Here is a 15,893-nt window from a genome sequence, read left to right as displayed (position 1 = left end):
GCCTGACCACCCGATCCCGTTAGTCGCCTTGTACGACAAGCATAGTCGCCTTTTACGGCAAGCATCGGTTGCTGAAGACCTATTCTACCCCGGACCTTCACGGGCCTAACACTGTATGACGTCATGAATGGAATATCGCTGCAAGTTAGAGATAAAGGGAAATATGTAAATGCGCACGTTTTAACCATTTGCTAAAATGAAGAAACACTAATAGAGTGACATTCTTACGGTTTCCTGAGGGAGCACTTCCGGATCGTGTACAGGTCCCTGCCACACACCACTGAAAACACATACACAAGACTGACATATTTACACCAGTAAGGAACTAGTACTTTCCTGATATTTGTTACCAAAGTCATGGCTTAAGTTTGACCATCATTGATAAAGCTGTCTGTATAGTGATATTTCCTTGCCAAAATTAGATATTTTATATATATGCCGGTATTTCAGAGCATTTTCAATAAGTTCACTCCGTAAAATAAAATGGCAATCTTCTGAACATACTTTCTAAACATTTAATAGCACTTTGGTCACAATAAGAAGGAACAATTACAATCAAATCTTGTAATCCATATTAATTGCATTAAAAAAATAGCGGAAAAGGTAACTGCACTTCACAGCACATTGTAACGGTATCAGCCAATATTGATTATTTTGCGGTACAGATGCACGTCTACCGGGTGCCATTATATGTTTTGTCAAGTAAACAATTCTTTCAAAGTAAAATGCCACAGTATCTGTTTGGATTTTTGTCAAACGTCGCACTCAGCAACAATCCAGTTACATGACGACGGTCTAATAACAGTTTATAGAGTGTGGTGCAGATACACACGTGGTTGATATCATAGGCAACGTCCCACGCCGTCGTGATGGTGACAGGCAGTCAACTCACTGAGCCGCCTGAATTCGGATCTTGTATTCGCCTCTTACGACCACCCTTACTGGGGACCTACCCTGTATTCTAACAAATACAACGGGACCTCTTATCTCATCTGTGTGTTATAATTACTTGTCTGTCGCCACAGGATGTCCCTTCAGCAGCGTTCATCGGTTTCCGGCTGAAGGACTGCGGGTCAGAGCAGTACATTCTCTTGCAGATTTGTGATAAGTAAGTGTCACCCTAGAACAGAGAGTGAGTGGGTGAGTGAGTGAGTTTAATGTCACTTTCAACAGTATTTCAGTTATACCACGGCGTTTCAGCTTGATGTTGCAGACCCTAGACGTTAATCACTTTGGTTAAAAAACTCGAGAGTATTTTATGGTGGAGATATATTGGGGGAAATTGATTTTAATTTGAAAGGAAACTCATTCGATGTACACGGTTCTCCATGACTTATAAAGTATACTTATAAAGCAGCTCTGTTGTTGGTTCGAATCTCAGATACACCCTGGTTAAATCTGGTTTCAGCACCAAAGCATTTCTCGTGATTCAAACATAAAAAAGTTGTTACAGCCGTCTTAAACCTAGAATGATTTGCGCTTGTAGAAATCTATAATGTTCATGCGCATTATACTATATTCACGTTATATCAAATCGAAACATATCACCTTTCCTTGCTTTTCCCATGTCTAGCTGAGACAGAGTGTACTCACACTTCGAAAGTGTGACGTAAGTTTTTTATGATGCTTACACTGAGAAAGTATGACGCAGTTCCGAAGGCCATTTTACACTGAATGTCTGGATCATAAAGCTGCCCTGGCATCTCGCCGCTTATGTCTGGGACTGACGACGGCTGTAGTTTCTCTAGGAGACACTTTTTAGATTTAGCACTCCTGGAATTGATACACAACTAAATAAACTAAACAATACAAACAAACAAAGAAACAAATGCAGAAAGATTTTTCCAGTAGACACAATGAAACAGTGTTAATTGAAACCTGAGTATATTGATCAGAAACACACATTTCTACCCTCTATATGATTAGGAAGGTGGCTGTGTCTGTCATTGACAACTGTGTGTTAAGATATTTGTCGCCAAATAAATACTGAATCTTGACCAGACAAACCAGTGTATGATATCATGATAACCCGATCTCGCCGACATGATCTTTGCAAGAATTCTATATGTAACTCAAATTGTGCTACAGTACATAGACTTGGTTGATGCATGTCATCGTATCCCAATTGTGAGGATCGATGCTCATGATGTCAATCACTGGTTTGTCTCGATTATTTACAGACCGCTGGAATATTGTTGAGTGCGGCGTTAAACACCATGAAAAACACACAAAAGAAACATAATCTTACCCTTCTTCAAGAATGCCGTTGACATGTTCCCGGAAGTACCTTACCGAACACGAAGAAAAGCCATACTCGTTGTTAGTGACGAGGGAATGGCTTTTTCTATATGTAGGAGACATGATGTTGTGCCTGGAACGAGAACACGAGTTCTTGTCCGCGTCGTGCCGTGCTCCAAAACTGAAACCAACATAGAACCATTTGAATGAACTTATTGCAACAGGAACAGGCAAGTACAGACTGTCTGTTTAACGAGTTTTATGTAACTTGAGATACAATATGAAGGGGGTAAAATCGACAAAAGTCTCTACCAAAAGCAGAGCTCATTGTACTCAATCCGACTATATCTTGAGCGTGTGTTGATGAATTACTATCAAATACTGATGATACCAGTTGTACGCGAAAAGGTGGACGTATCTTGCCCCACGGGTATCACCCGTCACAAACACATGCAATGGAACATATGGCAGGTCAAAATAGGGACTTGCATCTTTAGGCATCTTTGTCACTGATGCGTCAAATTTGGAATGCCCTCTGCATGTTTTCCATAACACCTTTTGAAAACTTTACTAGTGAGTGATTGTGTATGGTTTAACGCCGCATATAGCAACATTCCAGCAATATCACGGCGGGGGACACCACTAATGGGCTTTACACATTGTACCCATGTCGGGAATCGAGCCCGGGTTTTCGGCGTGAAGTGCGAACGCTTAAACCACAAGGCTACCCGAGAGCCGCTTCACCAAGGCATTGAATGTTGTAACATAGGGACACATGCAACATTGCATGGTTTCCCTGTGAGGGTTCTGGGCCCCAGCAATAAGATGATCAGGCTCGGTGACTTGAATGATTGCGTGTCATCGTACCCAGACAGTATGGGGCGTTGTTCATAACATCAATCGACCCATGAAGATTCCGGGTTAGAATAGGTCTTCAGCAACCCATACTTGCCGTAAAAGGCGACTTTGCTTGTCGTAAAAAGGGACTAAAGGGATCGGGTGGTCAGGCTCGCTGACTTGGTTGATGCATGTCATTGATCCCAATTGCATGGATCGATGCTCATGATGTCAATCACTGGATTGTCTGGTCCAGACTCAATTATTTACAGACCGCCGTCATATAGCTGGAATATTGCTGAGTGCGGCGTTAAACAACAAACCAAACCAAACCAAAAACCATACAGTGTTATTTACATTTTAAATCATTAATTTGTCATGCTACTTTATTGGTATTGCAGCGGACTGTTTCTATGGCAACCAGCCTCAGTACTTGTACAGGGGTCAGACGTGTGACCAGCTTATCACTTCAGCATTAATTTAAGAGAAAGATCTTAGATACTATCAAGTACATGCATACCTATGTGCAACTTCATGCACGGATACCAGCATATCGTCAATCATACGGCCGGTGTAATCCACAAGTGAACTGCTTGCCCTGAAGTTTTTGCACATGCTTCCAATATCTTTAGCATACCCTGCACCAAGTTCAACGAAGTCGTTCACATTATGATCCCATATTGAAGCACATTCTACATATACATCGCTTTGACAAAAACGTAATAAACAAAATGTTAAATCATAATCAGTAGTGAAGATGACTGTGTGCTGGCGTTTAGGTGCCTCACTCTGGCCAGTGTGGGTTTGAACCCCGGACGGGACTCAGGCCCCCCAAAAAGTAAAAAAAAGTACGAGAATCTGTACTTTACTAAGAAAGGGTTATCCCAAATATAACATTTGCTACATAATCAGCAGGCCGGAGTTATGTAATCAAGTTACTTTCTCATGTCAGATATTTGCTTAAAACCATGTGTATTGAGTGTATGATAATTGAGAATGTCCTAGTTATTGATGAGGGAGAACAATCTCACCAAGCAGCTTTCTTCCAGTTCTTGGACTGTATATATCATGCCTGCGAGTAAAATAGAAGAACATTCAACACGTTGATCCAACTCAGTATGTAGAGCGACCCGTGAAGATCCGGGGTAGAATAGATCTTCAGCAACTAATGCTTGCCGTAAAAGGCGACTATGCTGGTCGTAAAAGGCGACTAACGGGATCGGGTAGTCAGGCTCGCCGACGCGGTTGATGCATGTCATCCACCCCAATTGCGTGGATCGATGTTCATGATGTCAATCACTGGATTGTCTGGTCTAGACTCGATTATTTACAGACCGCCGTAATAAAGCTGGAATATTGCTTAGTGCGACATTAAACAACAAACAAACAATATGTGGAGCAATAATAGTCATTGTTCGTAAGGTATAACCTGAGCGTCAGACAGTTACTGCGGCTCTGGATTTCTTACCCTGTATATGCTAGAATATAGTCATTTTGTGGAAATCCGGAATCCGAGTTTGTCCAGTTCCTCACACTGTCTAGTAGACGGTATCCATTAATGATGTCGTTGTTTCTGTTATATCTGGACTCTTTCTTCAGGACCCGCGTGAACCATTCACCGTCCTCTTTGTCCTTGCATGGAATTTGGATCCATTTAAGACAAATTTATTTAAGGGATTGAATAAGAACATTATAATTTGTCATAAAAGAGTAGTAAGTGCCAGGTTTACATCCCTAAAATTCTACTTTGATGAACACAAATATTAGTGAGTTAGTATTATTTTACGCCGCTTTTAGCAATATTCCAGCAATATCACGGCGGGGGACACCAGAAATGGGCTTCACACATTGTACCCATGTCGGGAATCGAACCCGGGTCTTCGGCGTGACGAGCGAACGCTTTAACGACTAGCCTACCCGACCGCCCCTCACAAAATATTAAAAAACGGTATATATTTAATAATTATGTTATGATAGGTTTCCTGTTGATGGAAAGAACGATGTGTGATATTACCTGAATGAAGTATCCGACCAATCTAATGTTGTATCTCGTAGATGCTGTTTTGAATCGCAGATTTATCTGGCAAAATGACATTTGATGACTTACATAAGACCTCAAATAAGTCAAATAAATTAATGCAGCACATGAATAAAAATACCTAGTTAATATACATTACACATACAAATATGTTTAAGGCCTCGTTATAATAACGAAACAACCATTAAAAGAACTCCGTCAAAAGGCACCACCAAATTAATAAACTGAGTTTTGACTATTTACTTGGGAGTTAATCATACGTTTTTCAATAACCGACATATTTGAATCTCATTATTAATATATGTATGAATATTAAAAGAGAGAGACGTGGGGGGGGGGGGGGGGGGGGGGGGAGAGAAAGAGAGAAAGATGGTGGGGTAGAGGGGGAAGATATTGTGGAGGAGAGAGAGAAGGGGTTGGTGGAGATAATTTCTCGAACCAGAAAGTTATACTGCATACTGCTGTGTGTACTTTCCTCGAAAGATTAGGGTTAATACATAGTGCATAGAACCTTACGCCATTAACAAGATGAGCAAAATGTCGTCGTATGTTCTGCTTGGTGTCCAAGTCTCTCATCAAAGACGCTTGTTGAAGCCATCTGAAAAAAATTGGTATATTCTTTAAAAGTGAAAACATTTTTGAGATCCAACACGATCAAAATGAGGTTGGCGGTGACACAATATACACCGATAACCACGCAGAATGGTAGTAGGTTCTCACTGGCATTGGGAGACATTTAGGAAGATGACATGTATTTCTGGATAGTAATTTCTTCATTGTGTGTGAAAGACGTTTTGAGTCAACAGTTTACCGTTCATCACCAGGATGCTTGTTTGTTGTTTCACGCCGCACTCAGCAATATTCCAGCTTTATGACGGCGGTCTGAAAGTAATCGAGTCTGGACCTGACAATCCAGTGATTGACAACATGAGCATCGATCCACGCCATTGGGATCGATGACATGCATCAACCAAGTCAGCGAGCCTGACCACCCGATCCCGTTAGTCGCCTCTTACGACAAGCATAGTCTCCTTTTACGGCAAGCATGGGTTGCTGAAGACCTATTCTACCCCGGTTCTTCACGGGACCCATCACCAGGATGATAGCATAATGATAATGATTTCGCAGTCGAGAATGGCTTACAGCTGCAACACGATCTTGCGAACAACTGCTGTGATTGTATTGTTATAGAGGTGAAGGTGAAATTGGGTTTAACGTCGCGTCCAAGATTATTGCGCTTATATAGCGACGTGCATGTATGTGTGTGTGTGTGTGGCTGCTTGTACTAGTCCGGACTGATGCTGATTTATAGTGCTAGCTCACTGAGATACCATGCCGCAGTTTATCATGAATACCCCACTCAGACACAGTATACTGAATCTGAGCCGACCAGTCCTTGCTTTAACCCCTTAATGCCGAGCGCCAGACAGGGTAACAACAAGTACCATCTTTTAACGTCTTTTGGTATGTCGCGGCCGGGGATCGAACCCCGGACCTTCCGCTCTCCGGGCGGACGCTCTACCACAAGACCACGGAGGCGGTGTATTGTTATAAAGAAGTTATAAGCGGTTCATCAATTATAATAGCTCCTCTCTATTTTGAAGGCTCGCAGTGAAAGAAAACAATAACAATCGTATCACTACGGTGTTGATTATTCATTGGCTCATTTACCAGATTGCCACAGCTTTCTTTCAATGTCAATTACACTTGCCTCTGGTAAATAGAATGATCTATCAAAGTTACGACATCAATGTAAATAGGCTTAATCTGGCGTTTGGTGCGTCTGGACGTTTTATTCTGAAATGGCACGTCAGAGTCGGCAGGCTCAAAGTCTTCATCTGAAACGAAAGTAAGTTCGAGAGTTAATACAATCAAGGAAGGACTTTCTATATTTTCACAGAACGTATTTGAGACAGGGGGAATTAATGCAATGTGGGTTCTCACAATCTCAAAGGTTGCTTGACGTTTCAGTTATTTTGTAAATTTGTACACTAAAAGTCGCTTACACGCTTGTCGTAAAAGGCGACTATGCTTGTTGTAAAAGGCGACTAACGGGATCGGGTGGTCAGGCTCGCTGACTTGGTTGTTGCATGTCATCGATCCCAATGGCTAGGATCGATGTTCATGATGTCAATCACTGGATTGTCTGGTCTAGACTCGATTATTTAAAGACCGCCGTCATATAGCTGGAATATTACTGAGTGCGGTGTAAAGCCACAAACCAAACCAAACCAAACCAAACCAAAATTATTCCACATAACAAACTTAAGGAAACACTTCGGCCTTCTCCAATATCCCTCTGCCACGGGCTTACATTCTCAGTCAAGACCTCGGACTCTTTTTTTTTACATAAAGAAACAGAGTGACAAACACTCTCCACAAGACTATGTGACAAGAGGGATGACTTCAACTTTCAAATAGTAAACTTTCCCTTTATGTCGAGCAATATTCCTGCAGCTTCACGCTTTACATTTCACAACTTTTGAGATACAATGCTCTTTCTACTAAAATATCAAAGAGCGTTGTACGACACGTGCTCAAAAGTTGTTTGATCAACGTTACAACATTCTAGGCCTCAGTGAAAGTGTTGAAACTTTTTTATGTTTGTTTTTCAACATGACCTGCCATTGCATGTGTTTGTGACGGGTGCCACCGGTGGGACTGGATACGCTCACCTTTTCACGAACGCCTAGTATCGTCACTTTTTTATTGTGATTCATAAACACATATTCATGATAACGTCGGAATCAAACAAATGATACAGATGGTAGCGAATGATTATGAATATGGAAAGGGTTTTGTCGCTTTTATAAAGGAACACAACTCTCAATAAAACGTATTACCTTCTCGACATCGGCGTTGAAGGAAAGAAAAAGGAAACTTACATATCATAAATTGGCAGGAATGTAGAAAATTCACAAGACTTTCGAGATTGCGATAGTGTCAAGGTCATAATAAGAGCGGGTGTGACAGGCAGCAAGATTTCGAATGAATATGGAAAGTTTCTTTTCGCATTTATTTTCTAATGATTAGCGTTAATTCGAGATAGCGATTTCACATGAAATGACCGAAAACTCGAGAAAGCGGGTGAGACAACATGATTATGATGTCAATATAGCGGAAGTGACGATATGTTCTTATCTATTAATGTATGCAAAGTGAAGAAGCTTATGATGTAAATATAGCGGAAGTGACGAAAGTTTATCATGTAGATATCCCGGAGATATCTTCAAAATGCTAAAATATCGTAAGTAACGATATAGTCATGATATCAATATATTGAAATTGAGATATCTGATGAAATATAACGAAAGTGACCATATGTTCATTATGGCAAAAAGCGGAAGTGGAGATATGTTCATAATATCAATATAGTGGAAATGATGATATATTCGTTCATATGTCAAAATAGAGGTGATGACGATATGTTCATAATATCAGTATAGCGAAATTGAGATATCTGATGATGTCAATATAGCGGAAGTGACAATTATTTGTATTGTCAACATAGCAGAAGTGACGATTTCTTCATGATGTCAACATAGGGGAAGTGACGATATGTTCATTATGACAAAAAGCGGAAGTGACGATATGTTCATTATGACCAATAGCGGAAGTGACAATATGTTCATTATGACCTATAGCGGAAGAGACGATATGTTTATAATGTCAAAAAAGTTGAAATGACGATATATTCGTTCATATGTCCAAATAGAGCTAGTGACGATATGTTCATGATAACAATATAGCGAAATTGAGATATTTGATGATGTCAATATAGCAGAAGAGAAGATGTGTTAATGATGTCAATATAACGGAAGTGACAATTATCTGTATTTCCAATATAGCAGAAGTGACGATATCTTCATGATGTCAACATAGGAGAAGTGACGGTATGTTCATAATGACAAAAGAGCGGAAGTGACGATTTGTTCTTAATGACAAAATAGCGGAAGTGACGACATGTTCATAATGTCAAAAAAGCGTACGTGAAGAAATGTTCATAATAACAGTACAGCGAAAGTGAAAATGTCTCCATGTCAATATAACAGAAGTGACGATATCTTATTGATGTCAACATAGGAGAAGTGACGATATGTTCATAATGACAAAATAGGGGAAGTGACGATATGTTCTTAATGACAATGAAGCGGAAGTGACGACATGTTCATAATATCAATAAAGCGTACGTGAAGAAATGTTCATAATAACAGTACAGCGAAAGTGAAAATGTCTCCATGTCAATATAGCAGAAGTGACGTTATCTTATTGATGTCAACAAAGGGGAAGTGACGATATGTTCATAATGACAAAATAACGGAAGTGACGATATGTTCATAATGACAAAATAGCGGAAGTGACGACATGTTCATAATGTCAATAAAGCATACGTGAAGAAATGTTCATAATAACAGTACAGCGAAAGTGAAAATGTCTCCATGTCAATATAGCAGAAGTAACGATATCTTATTGATGTCAATATAGGGGAAGTGACGATATGTTCATGATGACAATTAAGAGGAAGTGACGATACGTTATAAAGTCAATATACCGGAAGTGATGATATGTTCGTAATCAGAAAAGAGAGGAAGTGACGATGTACTCATAATGTCTATGTAAGATAGTATTACTGAGCTGACGGGAGAGAGATGAGACGAAAATATTACAGAGAGAAACTGTGAATATCTCATTAGTTGCATGTATATTACCTGTCATTCCCATCGCTTCCAGTTCAGGCGATACTTGTGCCAGCCTCAGTTGGTATATGTCTCCGGGTTGAAATTTTCCAACATTCCGACCAGACCGTGAAACCAACTTGACGGAGTACAGTTTCTCATCTGATAATGTGACTAACCCATCCTGAAGATAATCACTACAACGTTAGATGCAATTACCATCTTGTTTAGTATCAGAAGAATAATTGATATTATCCGCATATGAAATGACATGCATATATTTACTTCCAGCTGGGGACCCGTGTTATCCTGAATCCCAACGGGACGTTTGGACATGTGCGTGTTATTTGTGACCTCTTTCGTCCGAATAGTCACGGGTTAGAAGACAGGGAGCGGAAATGGGTAAAATATATATCCAGTAGACAAAAGATTTGCTCATACCGGTAGACCAATTGTGTGCAAACGCTGCATACTCACCATCTTATAACGAGGTTCGTTTCTGTCATTCAACCATTGTGATATTTCCACAGAGGCCTTGTTGGAAACGTCCTGATATTCGGCCGAATCCTAAAAACAATCCCATATTCACTTAACACCTACAAATATGTCAGTTAGAGCAATGTTCATGTAGCTCATTGATTTGTCCAGAGAAGATTTTCTTTCAACTATCTTATTTCTTCAATCTATGTTATCTACCCCTATATTTTACTGTGTGTTTGGTATTGTATAACTGGTTCGTTACGCTTTATGGCTTACATACATGTACATGTATTGCCGATATGACATTATGTGGATCATTGTTATAACAGAATAGCCCATTTGTAGAATTCGTATCCATGTTAAACTGTGGCATGATATATCAAGAGGCTAGCACTATAAAACTGCCATATGTCTGTATAATAAACATAATACCTGAAATTTACCTCAGATTTTAGACACAATAACTGAAAATAAATAAGAAAGAATAGCCTTAAATCATTAGTCCCGTTAGTCGCCTTTTACGACAAGCATAGTCACCTTTTACAGCAAGTATGGGTTGCTGAAGACCTATTCTACCCCGGAATCCTCACGGGTCCCCTCCATTCTGAAATGCATTAGCTTTCTCTATTTCTACCCCAAATGTTTTGTACTAAAGTACTGCAACTCTGCATTTTTATAACCTACAGTTGTACATGTCATTAATACATAAAGCATGCCGACATTGTATGAGGAGAAGAATCTTCTCATAAATATAAGCTTCCATTGTGATGCGCTGGTCGAATAAGCTGTATCAGTGAGAGGTGGTTATTGTGATTTGAAGCCTCAGAATTTAGTATTGATAAAAGCAATGGTAGAATAACATTTTAGTATCTTTAACGAAACACAGTTTCGTAAAAGATCCCGCGGAGAGTTTTATATTCAGTTTTGGTTATTTGCCGCGAAACTAAAATTCGTTCCCCGTCTTGCAACGTGATTTAATATTCATATGATGACGAAAAGCTATTTTACTCACCATGAAAGCAAAAAAAGAATTCTGTACGAAATTGACTGGTTTATGTAGACTTTTAATATATTTCTAATGTTTCTCAAAATATGTACATGTAAGCTGTATTCGTCAATTAATTGGGTTTTGTTAGAGCAACATAATAATGAGTTTTCTTAAAATTAAATACAACAATTCATGTTTCGCCATATTAATGGTCAATCTCATTAAAATCAGACCTTAGTTCTCGCTACCGCTAAACAAAGATCTGAGGCCATCCCATTACGGGTCACGTCAGACCGACCTTGCGCGAACTTTGACCGACCAATGGAATGACCAATCAGAAACCAGCTTTCTCGTGCTTTACGGCACAAATTTCAAATTCGCGACTACGCTTCGAAACACATTTTGACAAATTCTCGATTTCAAATTTGAAACCTGAACAAAAAACATTCTGCAATGACTAATAGATGGTCTAGAATGTAAGGATTCAGTCGTTAAACCCGTAACTATCGTTCGGAATACCCCATGTTAAAGTTTTTGAGATTGCAGGATTAGAAATCACATTCCGACAGTCATGTTCATAATCTGGTAAGCGACGCACTGATTGGTCGGATGAAAGGTCGTTCTGTCGTGACCCGTAATGGGATGTCTTCAGATCTTTGTTTAGCGGCAGCGAGAACTAGGATCTGATTTTAATGAAATTGTATTAATGGTTTACATGAAAGATTGAAATGCCCTTAAGCCCTAGTATGATATACAATCAAACCTAGATACTCACTTGAATATCTAGCACGACGTCCTTGACAACCCTAACCTTCCCATCTTCCGCACGACGTGGAACGTACACGGGGGCGTTCTCGTCTACATCTACGTTCTTCCTCAGGACCAACCTGGTGGTATTACTGCCTGTTCTCACCTCCGCTGTGATAACGTCTGGAAGGCTGCCTGACGATGTGGTCCGGGGATGGAGGAATTTAATGTGACTCGTGAGTCCTACAATTCGAAAAAAATGATAATCACTTGAGTGTATGTTGTCCTGCGCCAAAGTCAGAAGTACCAGGCAATATCACTTCGTCCTGTAAGGAAGAGTTTCAGCCAAACAGCTGCAAGCCATCGGTTGTCCTTATTGTAAAACAAGTTGTTTTTTTTATCTCAGTAAGTGTATACAGTATGCATCAGTTATATACTATGTAATCACATTTTAAAAGCATGTTGAATTGTAAAGAATGTATGGTATGAGGTAATTCATATTCAACATATTGTATTTTGTTAAATTCGTTCAATTTCTCTCGAACGGCCATATGATATGGCCACAAAATTTTCTTCTTGTATATTATCCCTAAAAATTCTCAAGAATGCATCTTGGTGAATTTCTTTTGATACTTGAAATGTAGACAGGATGATATTATTCATAAAATCATAGCGAAAATAGCAGCAAGTGTGATGACGAAATGGTCTGATGTACATTCGGGAAGAATTTCTGCATCAGTTGAAACGTGAGATGAATGATGAAGACCAGAAACCAGTCGTGGGTGCTGGCTTTGGTTACTGCCACCATGCATCAACTACATTGAAATTATCCATTTTTGCATTTTTATCATCAACAATTGTTGTCAGAATTTAGGGTTGCTAATATGTATTTAGGTCTCCAAGAACCTTAGCTTGGTTTGATTCCATATTCCAGTCCTAACATAGTACAGTAAAGTACGGTTATAACGAACTCAAAGGGACAACAAATTTTGGTTCGTTTTAACCGTAGTTCGCTATAAGCATATATACAGCATAACTACAGCAAATAGTCGGGACCAAAAAAGTAGTTCGTTATATCCGTCAGTTCGTTATAAGCGTGTTCGTTATAACCGTAGTTTACTGTACAATATATTCATTTTCAAAGTTATCTATTTTCTCAAACATGGAGTTGTAAAATGTAATGTTGTCAGTATTTGGACCATATATATTACCTAAGGACAATCTTGCTCCATCAATAGTTATGTCAACAATGATAAAGTTTTTATCCTTTTTATATTTAGGTATATCCACTTCAACACTATTGTAGAATAATATCGCTACCAATCTTGCATTGGACTAGCGTTGGGGTGGTTTTAATTATACTCTTTAATCCCAATTCGTTCCTTATAGTGGTTTCTTCATTGCTAGAAATATGGATGTCATGCAGGCATATCATTGTTGCCTTCCGTGTTCGCCAAATATTTATTATCTATTTTCTCATATTCTTGTCGGTTAGGTCCCTACAGTTTGCAGGTTTTTTTTATCTTGTTATTTATGTGTGTGTGTGTGTGTGTGTGTGTGTGTGTGTGTGTGTGTGTGTGTGTGAAAATAGACAATAACCTAATATGAAACAATAGATCAATGTGGTTTGCTGAAATAGAGGGGATGGTAGTGATGCTATGTATGCACTATGTGTTATATTTGGTGTTTTCCAGCACATGTTATTTTTTTAACACGCGTCATAGGTCAAATCAGGCCCAAATGTTAAAAGTAAAAGGAAATTTGTTATATCATTTTAATCGTGTCAGAACTTTCCACTGTTAAGTGGGTCTAATACATTTATGAAATTTAATCATAACACTGCAAAATCAGTAAGATTTACAGTAAGATTTGTAACATTAAATACATATGATGTGAATAGTGCTGAACCAGGCTCTATACCTTACTGCGTGTACACTGACCAAAAAAATGGATTTGTCGCTTTTATGGAGTAATTGGGTCAATTATATTATGTTATTCCATCATAACACAGCAACATTTATTTACTGTAGGACTTGTAACATTAACTATAGATGATGGTGAAAGTGTTGTGACTAGTTTAGTTGTATGTCTGTAGTATATATAAACCGAAACATAGTAACATAATGGTAACATTGAGCACTAAATAAATAAAAAGATAAAACAAAAGACCCGACAAAGGTGTGACAATCCACTCCCATCCCCACCAACATTCAATGTGACGGTATCACTATTCCTAGAGAGCTTACTGAAGTCATTTTTATAGTTTCAATAATATAGTATATTATTTTTACCAATCCCCAGTGCATAATTATCTAAAGGTTCTGTAGTCTTGCTATGTACGCATGATGAGTTATATAAATTAGTTCCACAAATATGTAATATTTGAACATAACATGTCGAATCATGACCGAAAGCTAATGGTAACACAGTGTATGTTAATAGTATAGGGATGTACAGTGACAAAAGATTAACAGATTTGTCAACTGTTTAGAAGGGCTTCTTGGATGTTATGATATTCCTTTAATACTCGGCAAAATCTATTTTACGTGAAACATGAAACATTGAATAGGGATAATGATGTGGGTGTTGTACCTGACTCTATACCACTGCATCAGGCATACAGGTGTAGTAAATGAATGAATGAATGAATGGTTTGTTTGTTTATTTGTTGTTAAACGCCGCACTCAACAATATTCTAGCTATATGACGGCGGTCTGTAAATAAGCGAGTCTGGACCAGAAAATACAGTGATTGACATCATGAGCATCGATCAACGCAATTGAGATACGATGACATGCATCAACCAAGTCAGCGAGCCTGACAACCCGATCCCGTTAGTCGCCTCTTACGACAAGCATGGGTGAGCTATTCTAACCCGGATCTTCACTGGTCGAATGAATGAATGAATGAATGAATGAATGAATGAATCCTCGTCCGCATTGTTAGGTTAACGAGTAATTGGTTTTAGTATCTAGAGAGTAGTCTAATCTACAAAACTAATCCTTAAAGAACATATCAGGCAATATTCAACGCAAACGCAAATGTTTTTTTTGTTTTTTCCTCTTTTATTGTTGTCGTTATTGCTATTGTTTATTCGAAATTCTACAATGTGTTTTTTACAGCATATGGTAATGTATACACCATACGCTCTAGTGATCTCAATTATTTGTCGCGGTTAATGTATTCATAAAGGGTGACCTACATAGGCTGGTTATATTATGACAACACCACTGCAAGTGTAAATGTTCTGCTAATAGTTGGGATCGAACCTTAATTTATGTTCTGAATCCACACTTCTGTCCCGACTGATACAAACATCTCCATCAATTATTATTGTCAATGACCTTTACAAATAAACAAGCTGGGCAAATTCTCACCGGTACCTTGTATCATATCATGGGTACAATTCCCCTTTTGTTTGAATTCACAAAATTTAGAATTGAAAATGAAGAACCAACCAAATATAACGTGGGACGTTGCTAATAATGTCAATCTCTGGATTGACTGGTCGAGTTTCGATAACTTTCAAGCCACCGTCATGTGGCTGCAATATTTCTTTAGTGACGTGCGGCGTTAAACATCAAACAATCAAACAGACAGAATATCTCAAACTATTGGGATAGAACTGAAAGCGAGTGTTAAAAACGATACCTTCAACATCGACATTTCTGTAAATGTGCTTCATACCCTCGTTCGAAACAAACAACTGGACAAATCCGATAAACATCAGCTGAATCTTAAATCCTGCCATCTTTGTGTTAGTAAGGTGTGTGGTCGGAGGGCTGCACTGACACGTCTTCTGGGGCCTTGCTATGCCCAGGCACCTAATGTTGACGTTACATCCGGGTACACCGTCCCCATTTTGTAGGCAACCCGAGCAGGTAAATTC

The 15,893-nt window shown here is 39.0% G+C and overlaps 1 protein-coding gene across 10 annotated transcripts in view; it reads right to left on the bottom strand.

Moving 5' to 3' along the window:
• Window positions 1-15,893, bottom strand: part of LOC124145540 (metalloprotease mig-17-like) — a 65,300-nt gene extending 49,407 nt beyond the window's left edge. Inside the window, exons 1-14 of one of the 10 annotated variants that reach the window (XM_048389899.1) lie at window positions 15,656-15,883; window positions 12,033-12,247; window positions 10,267-10,356; window positions 9,823-9,973; window positions 6,825-6,951; window positions 5,630-5,711; window positions 5,090-5,155; window positions 4,544-4,707; window positions 4,107-4,147; window positions 3,596-3,713; window positions 2,249-2,419; window positions 1,632-1,773; window positions 1,010-1,120; window positions 229-280 (exon numbers count right to left, since the gene is read on the bottom strand). In XM_048389899.1, the coding sequence (XP_048245856.1) occupies window positions 229-280; window positions 1,010-1,120; window positions 1,632-1,773; window positions 2,249-2,419; window positions 3,596-3,713; window positions 4,107-4,147; window positions 4,544-4,707; window positions 5,090-5,155; window positions 5,630-5,711; window positions 6,825-6,951; window positions 9,823-9,973; window positions 10,267-10,356; window positions 12,033-12,247; window positions 15,656-15,755 (1,630 nt within the window). In that variant the 5' untranslated portion in view covers window positions 15,756-15,883. Of the gene's footprint in view, window positions 1-61; window positions 281-1,009; window positions 1,121-1,631; window positions 1,774-2,248; window positions 2,420-3,595; window positions 3,714-4,106; window positions 4,148-4,543; window positions 4,708-5,089; window positions 5,156-5,629; window positions 5,712-6,824; window positions 6,952-9,822; window positions 9,974-10,266; window positions 10,357-12,032; window positions 12,248-15,655 lie in introns of those variants that run through there. The other 9 variants (XM_048389900.1, XM_048389898.1, XM_048389908.1 and 6 more) reach the window with 9 other exon arrangements.

The sequence above is a fragment of the Haliotis rufescens genome, unplaced genomic scaffold, assembly GCF_023055435.1.
Source record: "Haliotis rufescens isolate VD_foot unplaced genomic scaffold, xgHalRufe1.0.p SCAF_8, whole genome shotgun sequence".
NCBI classification, from domain to species: Eukaryota; Metazoa; Mollusca; class Gastropoda; order Lepetellida; family Haliotidae; genus Haliotis; species Haliotis rufescens.
This window is presented reverse-complemented; position numbering and strand designations above follow the sequence as displayed.